Below are 18,091 nucleotides of genomic sequence, written 5' to 3' on the forward strand. Positions count from 1 at the left end.
CAGGGGCAATAATGGGCTTGGAATAAAAGATCTGAGCAGGAAGCCTGAACCGAGCGACCCGGGAGCACTGGGGCTGCCTGCCCTCCAGGTCCGCCCCAGAGCAGGGGGGACGCCTGAGTTCCCCGGTGACCTCACTGCCCCTCCCGGGTACCGGGGACTTGACTCTGCATTTCTCAAATGGAACCTTCTGGACAAAGTAAGCGTTCTGTGGACACCTTGCTTGCAAGACAATTCACACTGAGGTTACTGGTAACACTAGCTGTAAGGGTCAGTCCAACCCAGCCGTCTGCAGGCAGCAGAGGGGCACCCGCACGTGCCCCAGAAAATCCCAGGCCTCCCTCCGTCCACCTGCCGCCCACAGAGTGCAGACCGATGGCAGTCCAGGGCGTGGGGGGCCTGCGGCACGTTAGGGTCCTCTACGTGTTTGCTCCTCGCTGCCACCTTCCACCCACCCCCATCCCGTAGTGGCCAACGCGGAGGCTTCAGAGCCCAAACGCCATGCGAGAGGCAGCTTGCAGGAAAGCGCCCGCAGTGCTCCTAACGCCTTACAAGAAACGGCGACGACGAGAGAGGGGCTTTCAGATTAATCTGGCCGACACCGATCCTCCCACCACCCCTTTGGCTCTGGTCCTCCTGGTGGGGGACTGGATATACTGTTGCACTTGGGAGGATCAAGAGACCCAAATGGCTAACCCAGTTTTGAGAAATCACCGCAGTCAAAGTCCGGAAACAAATCCCAACTGGTCGTTCGCATTTTAGAAAGTAAGCTGAGAGCTGGTCCTACACAATTGCTAGTGTATAAACTCCTTTAAAAAAAAAACTGAAAATGGTACAAAACAACTAGACATCAAAAATTTAAAATGTTATGGGGCTGGCCCCGTGGCCGAGTGGTTAAGTTCGCGCGCTCCGCTGCAGGCAGCCCAGTGTTTCGTCGGTTCGAATCCTGGGCGCGGACATGGCACTGCTCGTCAGACCACACTGAGGCAGCGTCCCACATGCCACAACTAGAGGAACCCACAACGAAGAATACACAACTATGTACCAGGGGGCTTTGGGGAGAAAAAGGAAAAAATAAAATCTTTAAAAAAAAAAAAATTTAAAACGTTAATTAATTTTCAGAATAATATTTCTAAAATATAGTAAATAAACTGCACTGTCTCGGGCTTCCTCAAATACTTGCGTCCTCAGTGGGGGGCGGGGCGGGGCGGTGATACAGTCCCCAAGGGACAAGCACTGGCTCTTGAACGTGAAAAAATGTGACTTTTATGTACCAACTATAGACGCATATCCAGTCCATAAACAGCACCCGGTATATCTTTGGTATTAACATTTCATGGGGGGATGATTAGAAAAAAACGTCTAAAAAGGCTCCTTAGGGGGCAATAGGAAAAAAGTGGTTGAGGGACACTGCTTAAATAGGCAAGAACGGTCATGATAACTTCTACACGAGTTGAAGTCACGCACACGGACATCCGTCCTTACATTCCATGAGGGAGGTGGAGGTGGATGGGCAGAGCCTGACCCCGACCCCAGGTGCCAAGGCTTTTCTGGATGGTACCGTTTCCCCCTCCCTTTCTAGCTTATCCGTCACTTCTCAGTGGGCTGCCTTCTAGCCACGGCCTGTAAAATCCGTGATCTGAACCTTACAGGCAACACTTCCGTCCATTCTGGTCCGAAAGCAGCACCACGCTGCCCTTGACTCACAGGAACAGCTGACGGGCCATCTTCTGCCTGTTTGCATCTTTTCAGGCATTTCTGGGTCTGGTACCTGCGGTTTTGATGACCGAGGTTACCAAGAACACCTTCTATCATACAGCGTTGGAACATGGAGAACGACTTACAGTGCAAAGTGTTTCGAACGTCTTTTCAGAGACAAAGGATCCATCGAGGCCAAAGAGGAAGATGGACGCGTAGGACAGCATGCCCCCGAGGATGATGAGGTTGTTCATGTACGGGCTCGACATCTTTATCAGCCTGCCAGGGGGAGGGGAGACGGCGGACAGAACTGTTAATGCGGTTATGCCCTCAACAAGCATTTTCCGAATGCTAATAGCTGTAGATTGCTGCCAAGACTAGCGGGGGAGGGAAAAGCGAAAGCCCTGGTTCCCTCCACTACCCCCTCCCAAGGCCGTGCCACACACGAGGGGCTGTTGCCCCCTCACCAAAGGAGCCCGGACAGCCACCTGTTTCTAGTTGCTGATTTTTCCTCGCTCAAGTTCACCTATCACTTCTCTAGGGACGGCTTGCAGCAGCAGCTTCTTCAACCATTAATTCTCAGTCTACACAAAAACGTTACGTCAACAGGCTTTTTTGGCCAGGGCTTGGAAGACGTGCCAAATCCAGAGGATTCTACATTTAAGTTCAGCAACCTTCCATGCGAGGGAGAAGATGGCCACACCATGCTCCCCCGTGCAGAGGGGACCCGGTCTCGGAGGTGAGAATTCAGGGCTGCTCAGGAACCGTGGTCACCAGGTAATGAGTGAGCATCCACTGTGGCGGCCTGACACTTGCACCGTCCTGTGCACAAAGAGGGCCCCACGTGTGGGCAGGAACACCTCTCCCGTCACCAGGTGACGGAGGTGGACAACAGACTCCCCAACCCCACCCCTACTCCTGTCTTCACTGGGCTGCTGTTGGGGGCATTCTTTATGCTCCCAAACTCTACAAGCTTCTCTCTCACTTCCTTTAGGAATCCTGCTGTGGCTCCCAGCTGCCCAGCGAGCCAGGGCTGGGTTACACCATCAGCCAGCTGCAGTTTACCCTCCGAGGTGCCTGGCTCCCCCAGCACAATCTGCTCAGAACATCCTGGGGTTCCAGGCACCCTATGGTCCAGGTGCTCTTTTGCAGACTGTCATTATGGTCAACTGTTCCCTGAACATTTTCTTTTGTGTTCTGTGTTCTCTTAATCCTTCCACATTTAAAAAATATGTGTCAAAGTGGCAGAGAGATAAAAAGCCTGCTGTAACCCGTGGACCACACATGGGCTTCCGAGTTGGGGATGCTGGTTCAGCGCTGGCCCCGGCCTCCCTGCCGGGTGCACCCTTGGCAAGTCCTGTGGCCTGGTGGTGCTTCCTCCCGCATCAAATGGGAGCACTGACCACAGAGCCTGGGGCACGTGTGAAGCTGAGGTGAGCCTGGGTCCCTGGAGGCCTTTTGTGAACCATGACTGCTCGGGCACCTTCGTTCTCACTGCCACAGGGAGCCGGGGAGGGCAGAGGCCGGAGCTGGGCTTCCAGGAGGAGAGCACCTTACTGCATAGCATTTAGGGAGAGCCAAGAGAGGAGGATTTGGAACCATGGTAATGTTCATATCCTATCTCTATTTTTAAATCTGCAAGGCCAGTCAAAAAATTCCCGTGATGCCAGCCTATTAGAGAGAGTAATGGCAATTACTGCCAGAAGAGAGGGTGGTCAAGGAATCTAGTCTTAAGATGGGGACAGCTCGCTGTTCTGGTGGAAATTCCTGAGGCTGGTAGGAAGGGAATTGAACGCTGATTGAGAGCTGACTACGTGCCCAGGCCTTGTGCCCAATGCTGCCACGTGTGGTCATCATTTAAGGTTTGTACAGAGTAGATGAAAGTTGCTTCAATCTTTTTGTGGCAACATACGTGTTACTGGTGATAAATGAAATAAAACAACAGATGAATAAAACTGTTTTTTGTTCTTCAGGAAATAGGCTTGACCTAAGCAGTTGCTACCGAAAAAAGAAATCAAAACTATAAACAACAAAAAATGTAGAGCCTCTGAACTCCTTTCCAAGCAGGGAGAGGAAAAAAACCCGTTCTTGGAATCAGGCTTCTTCCCGGCAGCTGGGGAGGTCACGCAGCCTGGCTTCTGGGCACAATGGCAGAGCTGCGCCACCTATGGGTGGGCACTGAGGCTGTGTCCTGGAAAGCCCATGCCCGGTGCCCCTGCTCAGCCGCTCCACAAGGCAGGCAGCTGGGTTCAGGGACTTGCCATGGAAACCAAAGAAGCTGGCTGCGCGTGGTAAACACCATCGCCTGGGGCGGCGGCCTGCTCTACCCACGACTGGCCAGAATAGCTCAGAAAAGGAGATGTTCTCCTCTGGAGAATGAAGGGTATGTGTGTGGGAACAGAAATCAAGACCAGAAACCAAGGGCACGGGTTCCGCCACGCGCAGCAGTGCGACCTCAGGCAGCGGCCCTCCGTCACCGAGCTTTGGCGCTTTCCCCTGTAAGCCAGACAGTTATCCAAGGGTCAGCTGAGATGGAGCGAAGGAGGAGCTTATTGGGCTGTTATGCGCTGACATGATGGGAATTGTGGGGGACAGAATTCAGGGATCCTCTCCAGCTGCGCCTGCTTCCTGGAGACGCTGGGGGTGGGGCAAAGACCGTCAGGGAATTCTGCGTCTATCTCTCTCCTCCTGAACCACCACAAAGAGCACGAGCACAGGCACAGCCCCGAGGAGGTCTATGGACTTGGACCCTTGGGTTTTATTTAGCCCAGCCTTCCTGTGCAACCATCAGCACTGCCTCTGTGTGTTTGTGTGTTCATGTGTGTGTGCATGTACGCACACGAAACATCTAATAATGTCCCAGTAGCTGAGTGGCACACTTTAGACAACCGCCCTAAAAACTTCTCCTGTGCCCCTGGAGAGTCTGTCCTGTGACGCTCCCACATTTTGTCCGTGAAGTTTGTCAATGCAGAGAGTTTATGCAGGAGCAGCGTGTGAGCGGCTTACTTCTGATTCCGGTTCTTGATGTTGAAGAAGAGAAAAGCGCTGGCCATGATCATCCCCAGGATGGTGAGGGCAGACAGGATGCTGTAGAGAGGTAGGGAGATCTTACGGAGCTGCTCCAGGATGATGGTCTTGTCCTTCGGAGGTTCGGATCCTAGAAGGCCAAGGAAAAGATGTCAGCTGAGCCCAGCTCAGTCAGTCCCCAAGACCACCTGTGCCTGGGTGTCCTGGACATCCACCAGGCCCCGAGCACAAACTCTGTGCAGGACACATGTACCGGGAGAGCGGGCCCCGGCGGTGGGCCAGGATGTCGGGCAGGGAGCCTTTGCCAGGACTTCTTCCTTCCTCTAAATAGAATCAATAAGGGATTTGTGGTGCATTTAATAGCCATTAGAACACTAGAATTTGATTTGGTCTAATTACCCTGTTGGAAAACCATCACCATTTATCCCCAAAGGTAACAGCTGCTCAGAAGGTGCAGGGCTGGGTGCCGTGAGTGGGTATCACTGGGTGCCACCGAGGGTGAGGACCTTGGCTTTGGCTGTCAAGGACTGTGCACTACCTCATAACGACCATCCCTCAACAGGGCAGACACGTTGCCTGTCAATTCCACGGAGATGTACGTGTGCTCTGGCTGCCCATCTCCTGCCTCAAGGTCATTATGTTATAAATGCTCTTTCTGGTTTTCCATTTTCATAAGACTCGCCAACCGTGGGAGGCAGAGGCTACCGGCTTGCCTTCCCCTCCCTGCTGTGCCAGGACTGGACAGAAACTGTGGGGTTCCAGTCCTCTGTGTGACTGCAGAGCTGTCCCCGCTCATTTTTCAAGGGCACCAGGAACCTGGGGGAGCCCTGAGGGCCTCAGAGAAGCTCATCTCTGTGGATGGTGGTTTGAGTTTTACCAGGTCCAGGCTGGCTTGGGAGGACGGATGCAGGCAGTCCTCCCCTCAGCCCCACTTCTTGCAAATCCCCTCTTTCTCAGGCGCTATTTCAGTCAGATTTCTGCTGTGGAACTGTGAGACCCTGGGGCTGTTCCCCCTAGTGGGGATGTGTGCCGTCGGCCAGATGCCCGGGAGCGGCCAAACCTGGGAGCCTGGGGAGACTCAGCAGGGACACCATGACCCGCCATGGCCGCGTCCTGGGCCCAGCCTCTGTGATGCCTCCATTCCCAGAGACAAGCAGAGGACGGGCAGATGCGGCGGCAGGGGCTGAGAACGCCCTCCAACATCTGTGTTTAAAAAACTCCGCTGGCAAGTTCAAGTGCGTTTGGAAACATTCAGTGGATAGAGAGCGTCTGAAGCATCTAAGCAGTCTAGGGAAGCTGCCAGGTTCCAAAACAGCTAGGAACCTGCCGGTATGGGGAATGCATAGCTTGAAGCAATTCCATGTGAAGTCACACTGTTAAGAAGTGGCTTTAAGGGCTGCAAGTCAGGGCAACAGCAGACACAAGCTGATGGAGGTAACACCATTTCTTGCCTCCAGAAGTGAGGGCTCAGCATCTGAAAACTTCTTCCCCACTCTCCACCTTCCTCCCCCTCCCCCTACGCACAGCCCCTGCTGCACCAGGTGCCTCCTGGCTCCCCAAACCAAGAGCCGTCCTGGGGGTGCCCGTGAGTTCTTGCCGGGGAACAAGCTCCCCTCTGCCCACTGAGAAAGGAGGCTGAGGTTTGGCTCAAAGGTTATATGGCGACCACGAACCTATGACTATGTGGACTATGGCGACCACTGGTTGTGTAGAAACAACTTCAGAAAACTGACAATGTCTCCTCCTCCCTTACGGCACCTTCTCTCTCCCCAGATTGGCGCTCCACACAGTGCATCTTCATAAGATGTTAGGGGACCAAGCGGCAATGACGTAGCAGAAATGTCACTAACAGCAGCAGCTCTGAGTTTCCATTCTTCCTCCTCACGCAATCCATTCTCTCAGGCCCAGCACTGGGCACCAGGGACTCAAAGATAAGCAAGATACAGTCCCTGTCCTCCAGGAACCCACACACTAGCCATTTAAACAGGAAAGGGCAGCAAGAGGCAATCATGTCTATCGAATGCTTACCACAGGCTGAGCACTTTGTTGAGATTGTCTCCTTGATCCACCCGACAGGCTCATGGGGAGAGAAGGTTATGCCCAATTTAGTGGTATGTGTGTGGGGCAACAGTTTTCTAGGTGTTAAGTGGCTTTTATAAGCTAGTAAGTGGCCAAGCCATCAGGATTTGAACCCAGATCTGCCTAATTCTGAAGCCTGTGCTCTACACACTACACAAACTGCCTCCAGTGACAGCACCAGGCGGCTGACAACCTCAGGCCTGGGGAGGTCTGAGCAGGGAGCAGGAGCAGAGGGAAGTTCCGCCCGATGGAGTCAGGACGGGCTACAGAAAGAAGAGCTGAACCGCAGAAGAGGAGTAGTTGGCTGTCTACCAGGAAGGCAGGGAGAAAAGGGCGCTCTGCGCAGAGAGCCCTGCAGAGGGGAAGGCATGGATGGAGGCAGAGAAGCGGGGAGGGTCCCTTCATGGAGGCCTTGGGGCCACACCATGGAGTGAGGTCCCTTGCTGTGAGCAATGGGGACTGTGCAGGGCTCTGAGCAGAGGTGGGGCATCTTCAGCATGGCAAGATGGCAAGGGCTTTTCGGCTGTTGAGGGCAGGATGGACTTGAGGGGGTTAAGACTGGTTAAGCCCATCTACCCACTCATCCATCCTTCCACCCATCCATCCATCCATCCATCCACTTATCCATCCATCCGTCTGTCTGTCTGTCCATCCATCCATCTATCCATCTGCCCATTCAACCATCCATCCATTCATCCGCTTATCCATCCATCCGTCCATCTGTCCATCCACCTGTCTATCCATCATCTATCCATCCATCCACACACCCACCCACCCACTGTTTCATTGACTCATATGCTCAACTGTTGATCCATTTATTCACCCATAAATCCACTCACTTGATCAATCCTGTATTCATTTTTTCATCAAATCTCATTCAGCCTCCAACATGTGCCAGATCCTGGCTAGTGCCAGGAATTTAAGGTCAAATAGGACCTAGTCAGGGAGCTCACGGTCCAACCTAGGAATCTCAATGCAAAGTGACAGTGGCTAGGGGAAAGGCAGAGGCAAAAGACTGTGGAAGCCAAGAGAAGGGAGCCATTAGCTCACTTGGGGGCAATCAGGGAAGGCTGCACAGAAGAGGCGTCATCTGATCTGGTTCTAGAAGCTGAAGAGGAGTTCTCCAGCAGAAGAAAAGAGGGAATGCTCTTCCAGGAAGAGCAGCGGTGGAGAGACTTATTACCAACCCAACCAATTCCTTTCCCAGAGGAGGAGACAGAGCTAAATTTAGCTGGACCACATTTAAAAATAATTAGTCCTGGCCGCCTATTGGTTTAAACGCAGCTGGCTTGGTGAGAGCTAGCACTCCATGCAAACTCCAGTGACCCATCCAGGAGCTGGAAGCCAGCTCCTGCGTGAGTGATGGGGACTCTGTGCTCAGTGGGTGAGTGTGTGTGCTGAGAGGAGAGGATGTTCTCTGTTCCCCATGAAGCCAAGGACTCTGAGCTTGTCCCCAACCCTTAGGCAATATCTAGGCTTGGGAGCAACTGAGCAGGCCCCCTCCTCCAAGAAGCCCACCGGCCTTACCTTGGAACCTGATGGTGTCGTTGATGATCTCCAGCGTGTCGGCCACAGCGTTGTACTCTCCCACCTTCACCTCCCTTCTGTCTGCAGGGAGCAAAGACAGTGGCTGGTCAGATCCCGAGTCCTGGGCTGTCTGGCTGCTCCTGTCCCAGCTCTTGCTCCGCCCCCAGCCCTGGCTATCTTCTTGCAGACTCCTCCTTTCCCCAGTCCTCTTCCAGGTAGAATCACGAGACCTCCAGCCTGTTCTGGCTGGAACAAACCCTCTACACCATCTTGTCCACTGGTCCCCCATCCTTTGCTGTACACCCTGTGGATGGGGAGCTCACTCCCATCCTAACTGGACTCTGTCTGTTACCAAGTTCTTCCTGGTCATAGAGCTGAATGATCTCTCTGTAATTTCCCCTGTCACCTGGCTCTGCCATCTAGGACCACACAGATCACTTCTGCTCCCTCTGCTCCAGCACAGCCCCAGAGACTTGAAGACAAAGACAGATGATCCCCCTGGTACCAGGCCCCAACTTCACCTTGCGGAACATCATTTTTAATTTACACCCAATCCAAGTGCCTCCTTGGGCCACAACCCACAATGTCACTGTCTGCCAGATAGAGTGTGGACTCAAGGACTGACCAATCTACTTAGGCATGATCTGGTCAGGAGCAAGAACAGGGGACCATCCCCTCCTTCATCCTGCAAATCATACTCCTATTAATGCATCCTGAGGTGGAATTGGCATCTTTCAGAGGCCACACAGTTCTGCTGTGTCACACCGAGCACAGTCTCCTCCATACATACTTGTTCAGTGTATTTTTAGACCTAAGTGACACATTTAAAATTTACCTTCATCCTTGATACTATTCTGTGGGTGGGTTTAGGTCATTGTTTTAGTCATTGCTAGAATAAAGACGATATCTGGCCCTGGGTGGTGGCAGGAGGAACGGAGGAGGGGATCAGACCTGACAAAGGCTTCTTTTTTCTAGGTGAAATATGGACAACTGGGTGATCAAATGGGTGGGGGAGATGGGGAACAGGGGAGTGAAGCAAGTGCCTGGGGGGTCAGGTGCCATTCCCTGAGTAGGGAACCCAGTAGGGCTGTGAGAACGGAGAGAGGACAAGTTCCGGCTTGGATGTGCGAGCGCGAGGTGCCTACGGGTCAGCAGGGGAGACGTCCTGGGGTCTGGAGCTGGAAAGAGGTCTGGGCCGGGCACAGAGAGCTGGGGCCATTGGCATGGAAGCCGAGAGGTGGAGCAGGGGGCGGGGAGGAGACCCCAGGGACAGTCCCGGGGGAGGAGGGGAGAGGAGCAAGGGCAGGATCCTGGGAGCACCTGCCTCGGGGTGTCAGAGCAAGGATGCTGCCAGGAGACTGGGGAGGGGTGGCCAGGATGCAGGGAGCAGGAAGCCAGGAGAGAGTGGGCCTCACTGAAGCCAAGGACAGGGACAAGTTCACAATGGAGCTGGCCAGCAACGTCACGTGCCACCGAGAGGCTGGGACAAGCCCCTAGAGCAGGGGTCAGCAGATTTGGCTGGGGGGGGCGGGGCAGACACTGGTGACCAGAGATGAAGCAGACGTGGGGAAGGGTGGGGGTGAGAGGCAGAGAGCCGAAGGCAAGGAGTGAGGGGTACTGAGTGGAGCCCCCAGGGCTTTGGCAGCGTTGGGAGTGGCCAGGGAGCGGCCGAGGGATTCACGGAGCCCTCCGGTGGGCCTGGATCTGTGCGGGGCACGCTACGTGCGTGCCTTTCTGGTCCAGGCCTCAGCTGGGTGCGGTCAGTGGTTTCTGTCTCACCGAACAGAGGAGGAAACTGAGACTCAGGCAGGCTGTGCTTTGCCAGGGACCCCTGATCCTGCGAGCAGAGCCCAGACTCCAACCCAGGACTTCCCCCATAGCCCGTGCTCTTCCCTGACATGTGGCTGCCTCGACGGGATCCCAGAGAGGGGACAGCTCCGTGCCGAGATGCCCACTCCATGGGCCCTGTGCCTCCCGAGGTAACAACTGCAGAGAGCAGAGCCCACCTGCCCCCAGACCAGACTCTGGTCATCAGAACGCCCAGAGGTCACGAAGGGACGGGCAGCAGGCGCTCCAAGCTTGCACCCAGGGAGCTGCTGCAGGGGCTGGCCCTGGGGAATTTCTCCGCAGAAACACAGGTGCGCTGCCGGCCCTACAAACGCGCAGGACGAGGAACAGGGAATCCCGCAGGCCCTGTGGCCACCTGCATCCCTTTGACTGCAGGGTGGAAAACAGGGCTGCAAAAGTCACTTCCTTCTTCCTGCAATGGTCTCCCCGTCATTTGGGGGGTGTCACACTGTGCAGGCGGCTGTCACTTGCCTGGGTCACAGCCTCTAAATGTCACATTAGCAGACTCTGCCGGGAGCTCCAGCATCCTCGCTCTGGCCTTTTGAAGTCCTCAGCCTCATCAGCTCCCGCCGCTCAGAGGATGCCCTGATTTATTTATGTGGCGTGGGAAGCAGCACATGAAATATGCAGGCTGATGGGAATAAATCACTGGGAGCCGGGAAGTGGTATGGCTGGCACCCCACGTGCCCCCAGCCGCAGGGCCCATCCCTCTGACTCACACGCCCCACCGGCCCATCCCACGTCACCAAAATAATACTCAACTTCCCACGGCGACCATAATGACCATAATCCCTCCCTGGGGAAGTGTCTGGAGGCCCACGGCCGCTGACCATGAATTGGGCATCATTCGCCCCAGTCTCTAGGTGAGGGAGGAGCCTCCCCCAGATAGAGGGAAGGCTCAGAGCCAGGCTCTGGGCAGCGACCAAGTGCGCACCTGCACCTGCTCCCCTAATTCTGAGTTCAGAGCACTTTGCCACCTGTCCTGAGCGGGGCTGCTGGTCATTCAGCCCACAATTATTGAGTGCCTACTGCATGCCAGGTACTGCACGCCCGAGGTACTTCCTGACAAAGAATCCCTCCAAAGCAACAGTGCAGGTGGTGGAAGACGAGGTCAGCTCCCCATCCATGGCCCAGGCAGGCCTGCGCATCCTGGTGCTGAAGGATGCTCATGCTAAACCTACTAGTTTAATCACTTCATTCATTCATTCAACAAACACTGCTTGGGAGCCTATTATGTGCCAGGCTCTGTGCTGGAGGCTGGAGATACAAAGATTAAAAAGAAACTCATAACCTCTGACCTGGCAGTTTCGTGACTACAGCCTGGGCCAGCCCTGCCAGGGAGGGTAACTCCTCCCTCTAGCCTGCCCTGTGACAGGGGGCCGTGACTGTAAAATGGGAACTGTCAGAGTGGCTGTCACGACCGGAGGCACATACAGGCAGTTCCCAGCTTGCGCCTAACACACAGTAGGTGTTCAGTAACGGTAGTTATTTGAGCCGTGACAAAAGTAAGTGGGAGCGATTTGCTAGGTCCCCACACACTCATGCTTTCCTACTGCCAGGGTTCCCCACAATGGTCCCTCTGCTTGGAAGGCAGCCTTCTCCTCCCTCTACCAAACCAGCACGCCCAAACCCTACCACCTCTTCCAGGAAGCCTTCCCTGGGCACTGCTCCTCCTCTCTGAGCACCCCACTGCTGTGGGCTCAGGACACGGCGTGACAGCCCCTCGTTTTGGAGCTTTGCCCTAGGTGTGCCCAGGCCTTACGACTCCTGTTGGCTGGGTGGCTCCTGAGCAGAACCTGAAGGCTGCTCCTGACATCCGCGGGAGCACAGAGTCTCGTCCCCCGCACTGTGCCCAGGCCCTCCTGGGTCCGCAGGTGGAAGGCTGGTCCCCCATGTTCTTCATGCACCCGTGGTCCAGCTGGTGGTGACCATGATAGGCACCCAGCGCTTTCAACTGTCAACCCCTGGGCTCTTTGTCAACGCCATCGTGCCAACAACACTAACCACTCATTTGGATACAGACTGGACCTTGCAAGCTGTGGACAGACTAGAAAGATCCCCTGGGGGGTGGGGGGTGAGCAGAGGGAGAGGGGCTGCAGTGTTGGGCCTGTCCCTGCAGCACCCCTGCCCCCTGAGCCCTGCTTCATGCAGGTGGCCACGACTCGCAGTGTGACCTGCACACACCATCCCTGTCTCTGGGCCTTGGTTTCCCCATCTGCAAATTGTGCCAGAGGGTTCCGGTAGTGCCAGCTCTGGCCAGGCATGAGAGTCACCTGGGGAAGTTCCAGAAGATCCTGGTGCCTGGGTCTCAATGTGGACCCACTATAGGAGAACACGGGGCTGAGGGTGGCTCTTGGGTGGCAGCATTTACAAGCTCCCTACGCTGACCCTGATGTGCAGCGAGGGGCGGGAACCACCCAGTTAGACAAGGGCCCGCCGACGCCGACGCCCTCTCTTCTCAGAGGCTAAAAACACTGAGAAACAAAGAGCCCACATTCTCGCAGAGTAATACTGGGTCCCTGTTGTGGGGGGAAAAAAGAAGCGTTTTCCTCAAAAAGTACATTCTTCATTTCAAATTTTGGATTTGGAGGATATGTAAAGAAAATAGGGCTTATTGGTGAAAATTAGGCTGCCAAAAAAGTCCAGTCGGACCATATTTTCTGGCTGTGGGCCTGAGAGCATCCATGGGCCGGGTGGGACCCTGCCTCCCCCCCGCACCACCACCCCCACGGGAGAGCTAGTTGTGGGGTCCTCGCCTCCTGCCTAGGCTGGGTCCCCAACCCTGCTACACGGGCTCTGCTCCCCTCACCCCCAAATGTCCATTCTTCCTCAACTGGCTCTAGATCTGTACTGAGGGGATGCAGGTGTCCTTCAAAGCCTGAAGGTCGTTACACATACACGGACTCCATTGATAAACCTGGGTGTGAACCAAAGGATGACCTCGGCTCAACGAAAACCAAAGAGGCTATAAAATCACTCCATTCTAGGACCTCCTCCCACAAACTCCTCAACTCGGGGGCAGGAAGTCTGGCTGGGGGACAGGATCCCGGCGCTGGTTTGGCTTGGCCATCACCTCCGTGAAGAGCCGGGAAGTCCGGTGCCCGCCCTGGGTCTTGCTCAAGAGAGGGGGCTGGACGAGGAGACCTCTCCACCTCTCATTTGATGTCTGCGACGGCTGTGAAGCGTCTTCCTCCTTCCAAGCTGAAACCCGCTCCCTGAGGCTCCCCTCATGGGTCCTGGCTCTGCCGGAGGCTGCGGATCCCGTCCCTCCCGTTCCTGGTGGTTCTTCAGAGATGGGAGCATGGTGCTCCCGCGCCTGGATTCTGCCCCTCTCCACAGTGGCCAGCCACTCCTCGGGAAGTGCCCCCCCGTCTGGCCACTGCCTGTGGACAGGCCCTGGAGGGTTGCTCTCCTCTCACGGGAGAGACCAGACCTCCCAGCAGCGCCGAGCAGGGTGGACGCGAGCCGCGCTGGCCTCGATCCTCACACGCATTCGACTCTATCTTCACAAACAAGACGGCAGAGCCACAGATGTAATAAGTTAACTTCATCGACCTTTGTTTCGAGATTGGTAACAGGCCAGGTGGACACTGGCCAACTGCCTGGGGGTATACCAGCCCTGCCAAGGGTAGGTCTGCCCATCGACGGAGGCAAACCGGCCCAGGGCAAACGCTGAGCACCTGAGGGGACACAGGACACTTACTGACACAACCTGTGACTGACACTTGCTGCACCTTTTTCTCCTCTTCTTGACTAACTCCCCCTAGTCCTTCAGAGTTCCTCCCAGATGGCACCTCTCCCAGGCAGCCCTCCTAGACTCTGCCAGGTGGAGCCGGGTGCGCCCCCTCTGAGTGCCCTTATCCCGTGTCACACCCAGCTGGCGTCCTGTGTCTGCTCCCCACTGGATGGGGGCTCCCTGAGGGCAGGGGCCGTATCTTACCCCTCTCAGCACGCCTGTGCCCAGCCAGGGCCTGGCATGCAGGTGCCAGGAAATGACTGTTGAGAAACTTCAAAAGCCCACAGGACAAAAACACAAAAGAATTTATTCACACCAAAATTAAGAAGGTCTGTTCAACAAGGCCTGTAAGTTGATAGACAAGTGGCTGAATGGGAGAAGATATTCGCAAAGCCTAAAGCCAGCAAGGGACGGATGCCTGGATTACGTAACGAACTCTCGCAGATCAACAAGAAAAGTCAGCACCTTCAAGACAAGAGCGGGCAACGGACCAGAACAACCCCCAATGGCTCCCAAGCGCAGGAAGAAGTGTCCAAATTCATTAGCAACCAGAGAAATGATACGTAAAGCCACAATGTATTACTTTATACCTTAGATGGGAGGATCATGAAAGAGCAGGGGACGCCAAGCTGCTGTGGAGGTGGGGACACAGGAACCCTCCTGCTGGTGGAGTGGAGCTGGGTTTGGGTATTCCCAAGAGCCACCTGGCAGATTTCAGGCATGTTCAGTGTTTACACACCTGCCGACTCAACAATTCTGCTCCTGGGCATTTGTTTTAAAGAAACGCCCAGTTGGGATCATAAGGGGTCATGTGCAAGGACTCTCATTGTTTGTGGAGGCAGGGACTTGAAGGTGACCTGGTGGCTGCCATGGGGAGGGTGATGGGTGAAGGGAGGCTGTGCCCCTGGAGTAAGCAGTGAGAGCGACGGCCTAGAGGCTACAGGAACATGGAGGCACCTTAAAAACAAAGTGCTGGGGCCGGCCCCGTGGCCGAGTGGTTAAGTTCGCGAGCCACTTCGGCAGCCCAGGGTTTCGCCGGTTCGGATCCTAGGCACGGACATGGCACTGCTCATCAAGCCATGCTGAGGCAGCGTCCCACATGCCACAACTAGAAGGACCCACAGCTAAAAATATACAACTATGTACTGGGGGCTTTGGGGAGAAAAAGAAAAAATAAAATCTTAAAAAAACCCCCAAAAAACACAAATTGCTGAGTGGAAATAAAAAGAGAGAAAAAGATAGGTAATCCAGTTGCGTCGACATGAATTCAACATATACACACACAAAATAGCAATGCACGTTTTGCAAGGACACATGCAAACACAGTATATGCATTAAACCCTCAGCATGTCTGCCTTTCAGTGGGGAGGTGGGAGCGGGGTATGGAATGAATGAGGGAAATGAGGGCATAAGCAAACAGGGGGAGCTTTCATGGGCCCACGACAACAACCACCCATGAAACGAGGAGACTGGAGTGTGTCCCAAGGAAGGAAGATTGCACGTTTTCCAGAAATTCTGGAGGCGGGTAAATCTGGGGTCATTGCCAATAGTGCCCAGGAAAGGAAAGGAAGCCAACAGTTGCCATGACCCTTCTCTGTGAAAGTCACCAAGCCAGGAACGTTCATAGCCTCATGTCATTGAATTCTCACCATCACTCTCAAACAAGGAAAATGATCACCTTTTATTTTACCATTTTTAAATAAATGCTGAAACAATGGCTCAGAGAGATTAAGCCTCCTTGCCTGGCTAGCAATGACTAGGCAAGTCTGCTTCAAAGCTCATATACTTTCCACATGATAGGGGGTGAGTTCCCCATCACTGGTGGCATTCAAGTGAAGTAATCCTGTAAAGTAGAGTCCCGGCTCCCTTCAACATGGAGAGTCTAAACTCAATGAAACACAATGTCTGCTAAATAATTCTGTCTTCCAGGCCACCTTCCTTTGGGTCCCTGAAGGGTAAGCCCTGGATTATGGGGGCTGGTGTCAAGATCAGGGTCAGATTCTCACCCTGAAAGAGCCCACATTCGTGTGTGTCTTCCATCCCTGCTGGCCCACCGCCCTGCCCGTGTGTCCTGCAGGTGGGTGGACCACGTCTCCACTCTTGCTCATGTCAAGTCGAGCGGCTGTCCAACAAACCGACCTTTCCAGACCCAGGCCTGGAGAGGACAGCTACAACCCCTGCCTTGACAGAAGGAGAAGGACATTAAAAATCAGCCTCAGGAGTCTCAAACTCGGGGCGAACTAGCTCTGCAAGTTTTCTAGTAGGTTCGGGGAAATTATCTTCCTGCTTCTATAGGCCCTGGCACTCGGCCAGAGATGCTGAAGCCCCTGGGGGGCAGGGACTGTATCTCATTCATCGTGCTCCCCCAGAGGACTTGGTAACGCGCCTGGCAGATGCTCAGGAAGTGCGCGCTGAATGGAGCCGTATCTGCTACCCCACAGACCAAGCGGTAATGCACGTCTGCAAATGGGGAGGACGAGCCTGTATGTCACTAGGTACCTTCTGATTGACAATTATGCTGTTAGAGCGACGGAAGACCCCGTCCCTTCAAGTCAGGTGCTGAGATATAAAACTCCGAAGTCTGGGCCCTTTATGCTGCACAGAAGCAGAGTGAAATTCAAGCAGATTATCATTCACCGAGATTCTCACAAACAGGCCTAATGAAGGCAGGGACGGTGAGGGCGAGCGCAGATGCTGAGCCTTCTCGAGCACAGCATAAACAAGGCTGCAATTATGGCTTCACGCCACTTCCTTTCCTGCTGCAAATGCTGGGCCATGTTTAGACTTCGGCGGTAACATGGATTCTTTTTTCTCTTAAGGAAAAAAAAAAGCCAATTCCCCAGTATTCATCCTCCTCTACGTGTGGGTTAGTGGAAGTCGGCGATGGCCTGGGGGAGTGCTCTGAACTTGGAGCTGAAAGGGGTTTGGGTCGAGCCCCACTACACTCAAGGTGTGTGGCTAACGGGATGTGAACACCTGCTAACACCTGCAGTGGGTCACTCGGAATAGTGTCTGAGACCAGAGTAAGGATGCATGCAATTGATTTGAGAGGTGACTCAAGAACACACTGATGGGGTGCGGAGAGGTGAGACGGGGCAGGGAAGGGAGCCAGTATAAGGTGTGTGAATGAGCAGGTTTCTGGGAGGTCAACCGGGGCTCAACCCCACTAGGGACCTCTGGGGACAGAGCATACCTCAGAATTGCCCCACCCAAGGAGAAAGGGCAGTGGGGGATTTCTCCTTCTCTTCTCATCCGTCACCAGCTCAGGGCTGCCCCCAGAAGTATCAACGTCCTGGACACCTGGTCTGCTCCTTGCACAGGGTAAGTGTTGCAGGTGTTCTTAAAAGGGTGCTCATTCTAGAATGGTGGATACCCAGGGACTCTGGGGGGCCGCCTATGGCATCTGCTACATCTACCCTCTAGGACTATCCCAGTGGGAGGCAAGGGCTCTGGGAACCCCTGAAACAAAGGAAATGAAGGGAAGCTGGCAGTGAGGAAGACAATTCTTAGGGCTCTGGAACCCTCTCTGGATTCACTACGCCTCGGCCTCAAGAGGGACCACGGGGCTAGCCTGGCACATCATTTTAGAACAGCTCTGTTTACCTAGCACTTTTAAATTTGCAGAAAATGTACTTTCTGCAGCCTGGAACAACAATGGCCACCATTACAAACCGGCTTCAGTTCACATTTCTATTGTCGAGGCCAACTGCTGTTGGCCAGACATTCTGCCTGGACTCAAGTCACTGAAAACCACAAGTAAATGAAGATGTTCTTAAATTTCCACAGGCCGTATCACTAACCAATTCAGTACGCACCGAGCCAGCCAGGAGCCAGGCAGCACGCTGGTACTGAGCACGCTGGTAATGAGACTGGCTTCCAGCCCTTGAGCGTTTATGGAGCCAAACCTCCCTGGCCCCTTATACCGGCCCCCGGAGGCAGGCAGGGCCAAGAGTAGTGTCATCCCACTTTCCAGAGGAGGGACCGAGGCTTAGGGAGATAAAGTGACTCGCCCAGGGTCACACTGCAGGTAAGCTTCAGAGCAAGGTCTTGGAGCCGTGTCTTTTGCCTCCAAATTAACTTAATAAACTTGTAGTGGGGGCTACTGAGCGCCAGGCACTGCGACAGCAGCCCCACAGCTCTGCAATCAGAAGCTGCAGAAGGACCGTGGGTTCCTGGCTC

General features: G+C 54.5%; 1 protein-coding gene across 3 annotated transcripts in view; it reads right to left on the bottom strand.

The window, feature by feature from the left end:
- Positions 1-18,091, bottom strand: part of GABBR2 (gamma-aminobutyric acid type B receptor subunit 2) — a 331,181-nt gene that overhangs the window by 72,330 nt on the left and 240,760 nt on the right. For all 3 annotated transcript variants that reach the window (XM_070595867.1, XM_070595866.1, XM_070595868.1), the window contains 3 exons: positions 8,329-8,409; positions 4,702-4,852; positions 1,842-1,974 (listed from right to left, as the gene is read on the bottom strand). In XM_070595867.1, coding sequence (XP_070451968.1) covers positions 1,842-1,974; positions 4,702-4,852; positions 8,329-8,409 — 365 coding nt within the window. The remainder of the gene's footprint in view (positions 1-1,841; positions 1,975-4,701; positions 4,853-8,328; positions 8,410-18,091) is intronic.

The sequence above is a fragment of the Equus przewalskii genome, chromosome 26 (assembly GCF_037783145.1).
Source record: "Equus przewalskii isolate Varuska chromosome 26, EquPr2, whole genome shotgun sequence".
Lineage (NCBI taxonomy): Eukaryota > Metazoa > Chordata > Mammalia > Perissodactyla > Equidae > Equus > Equus przewalskii.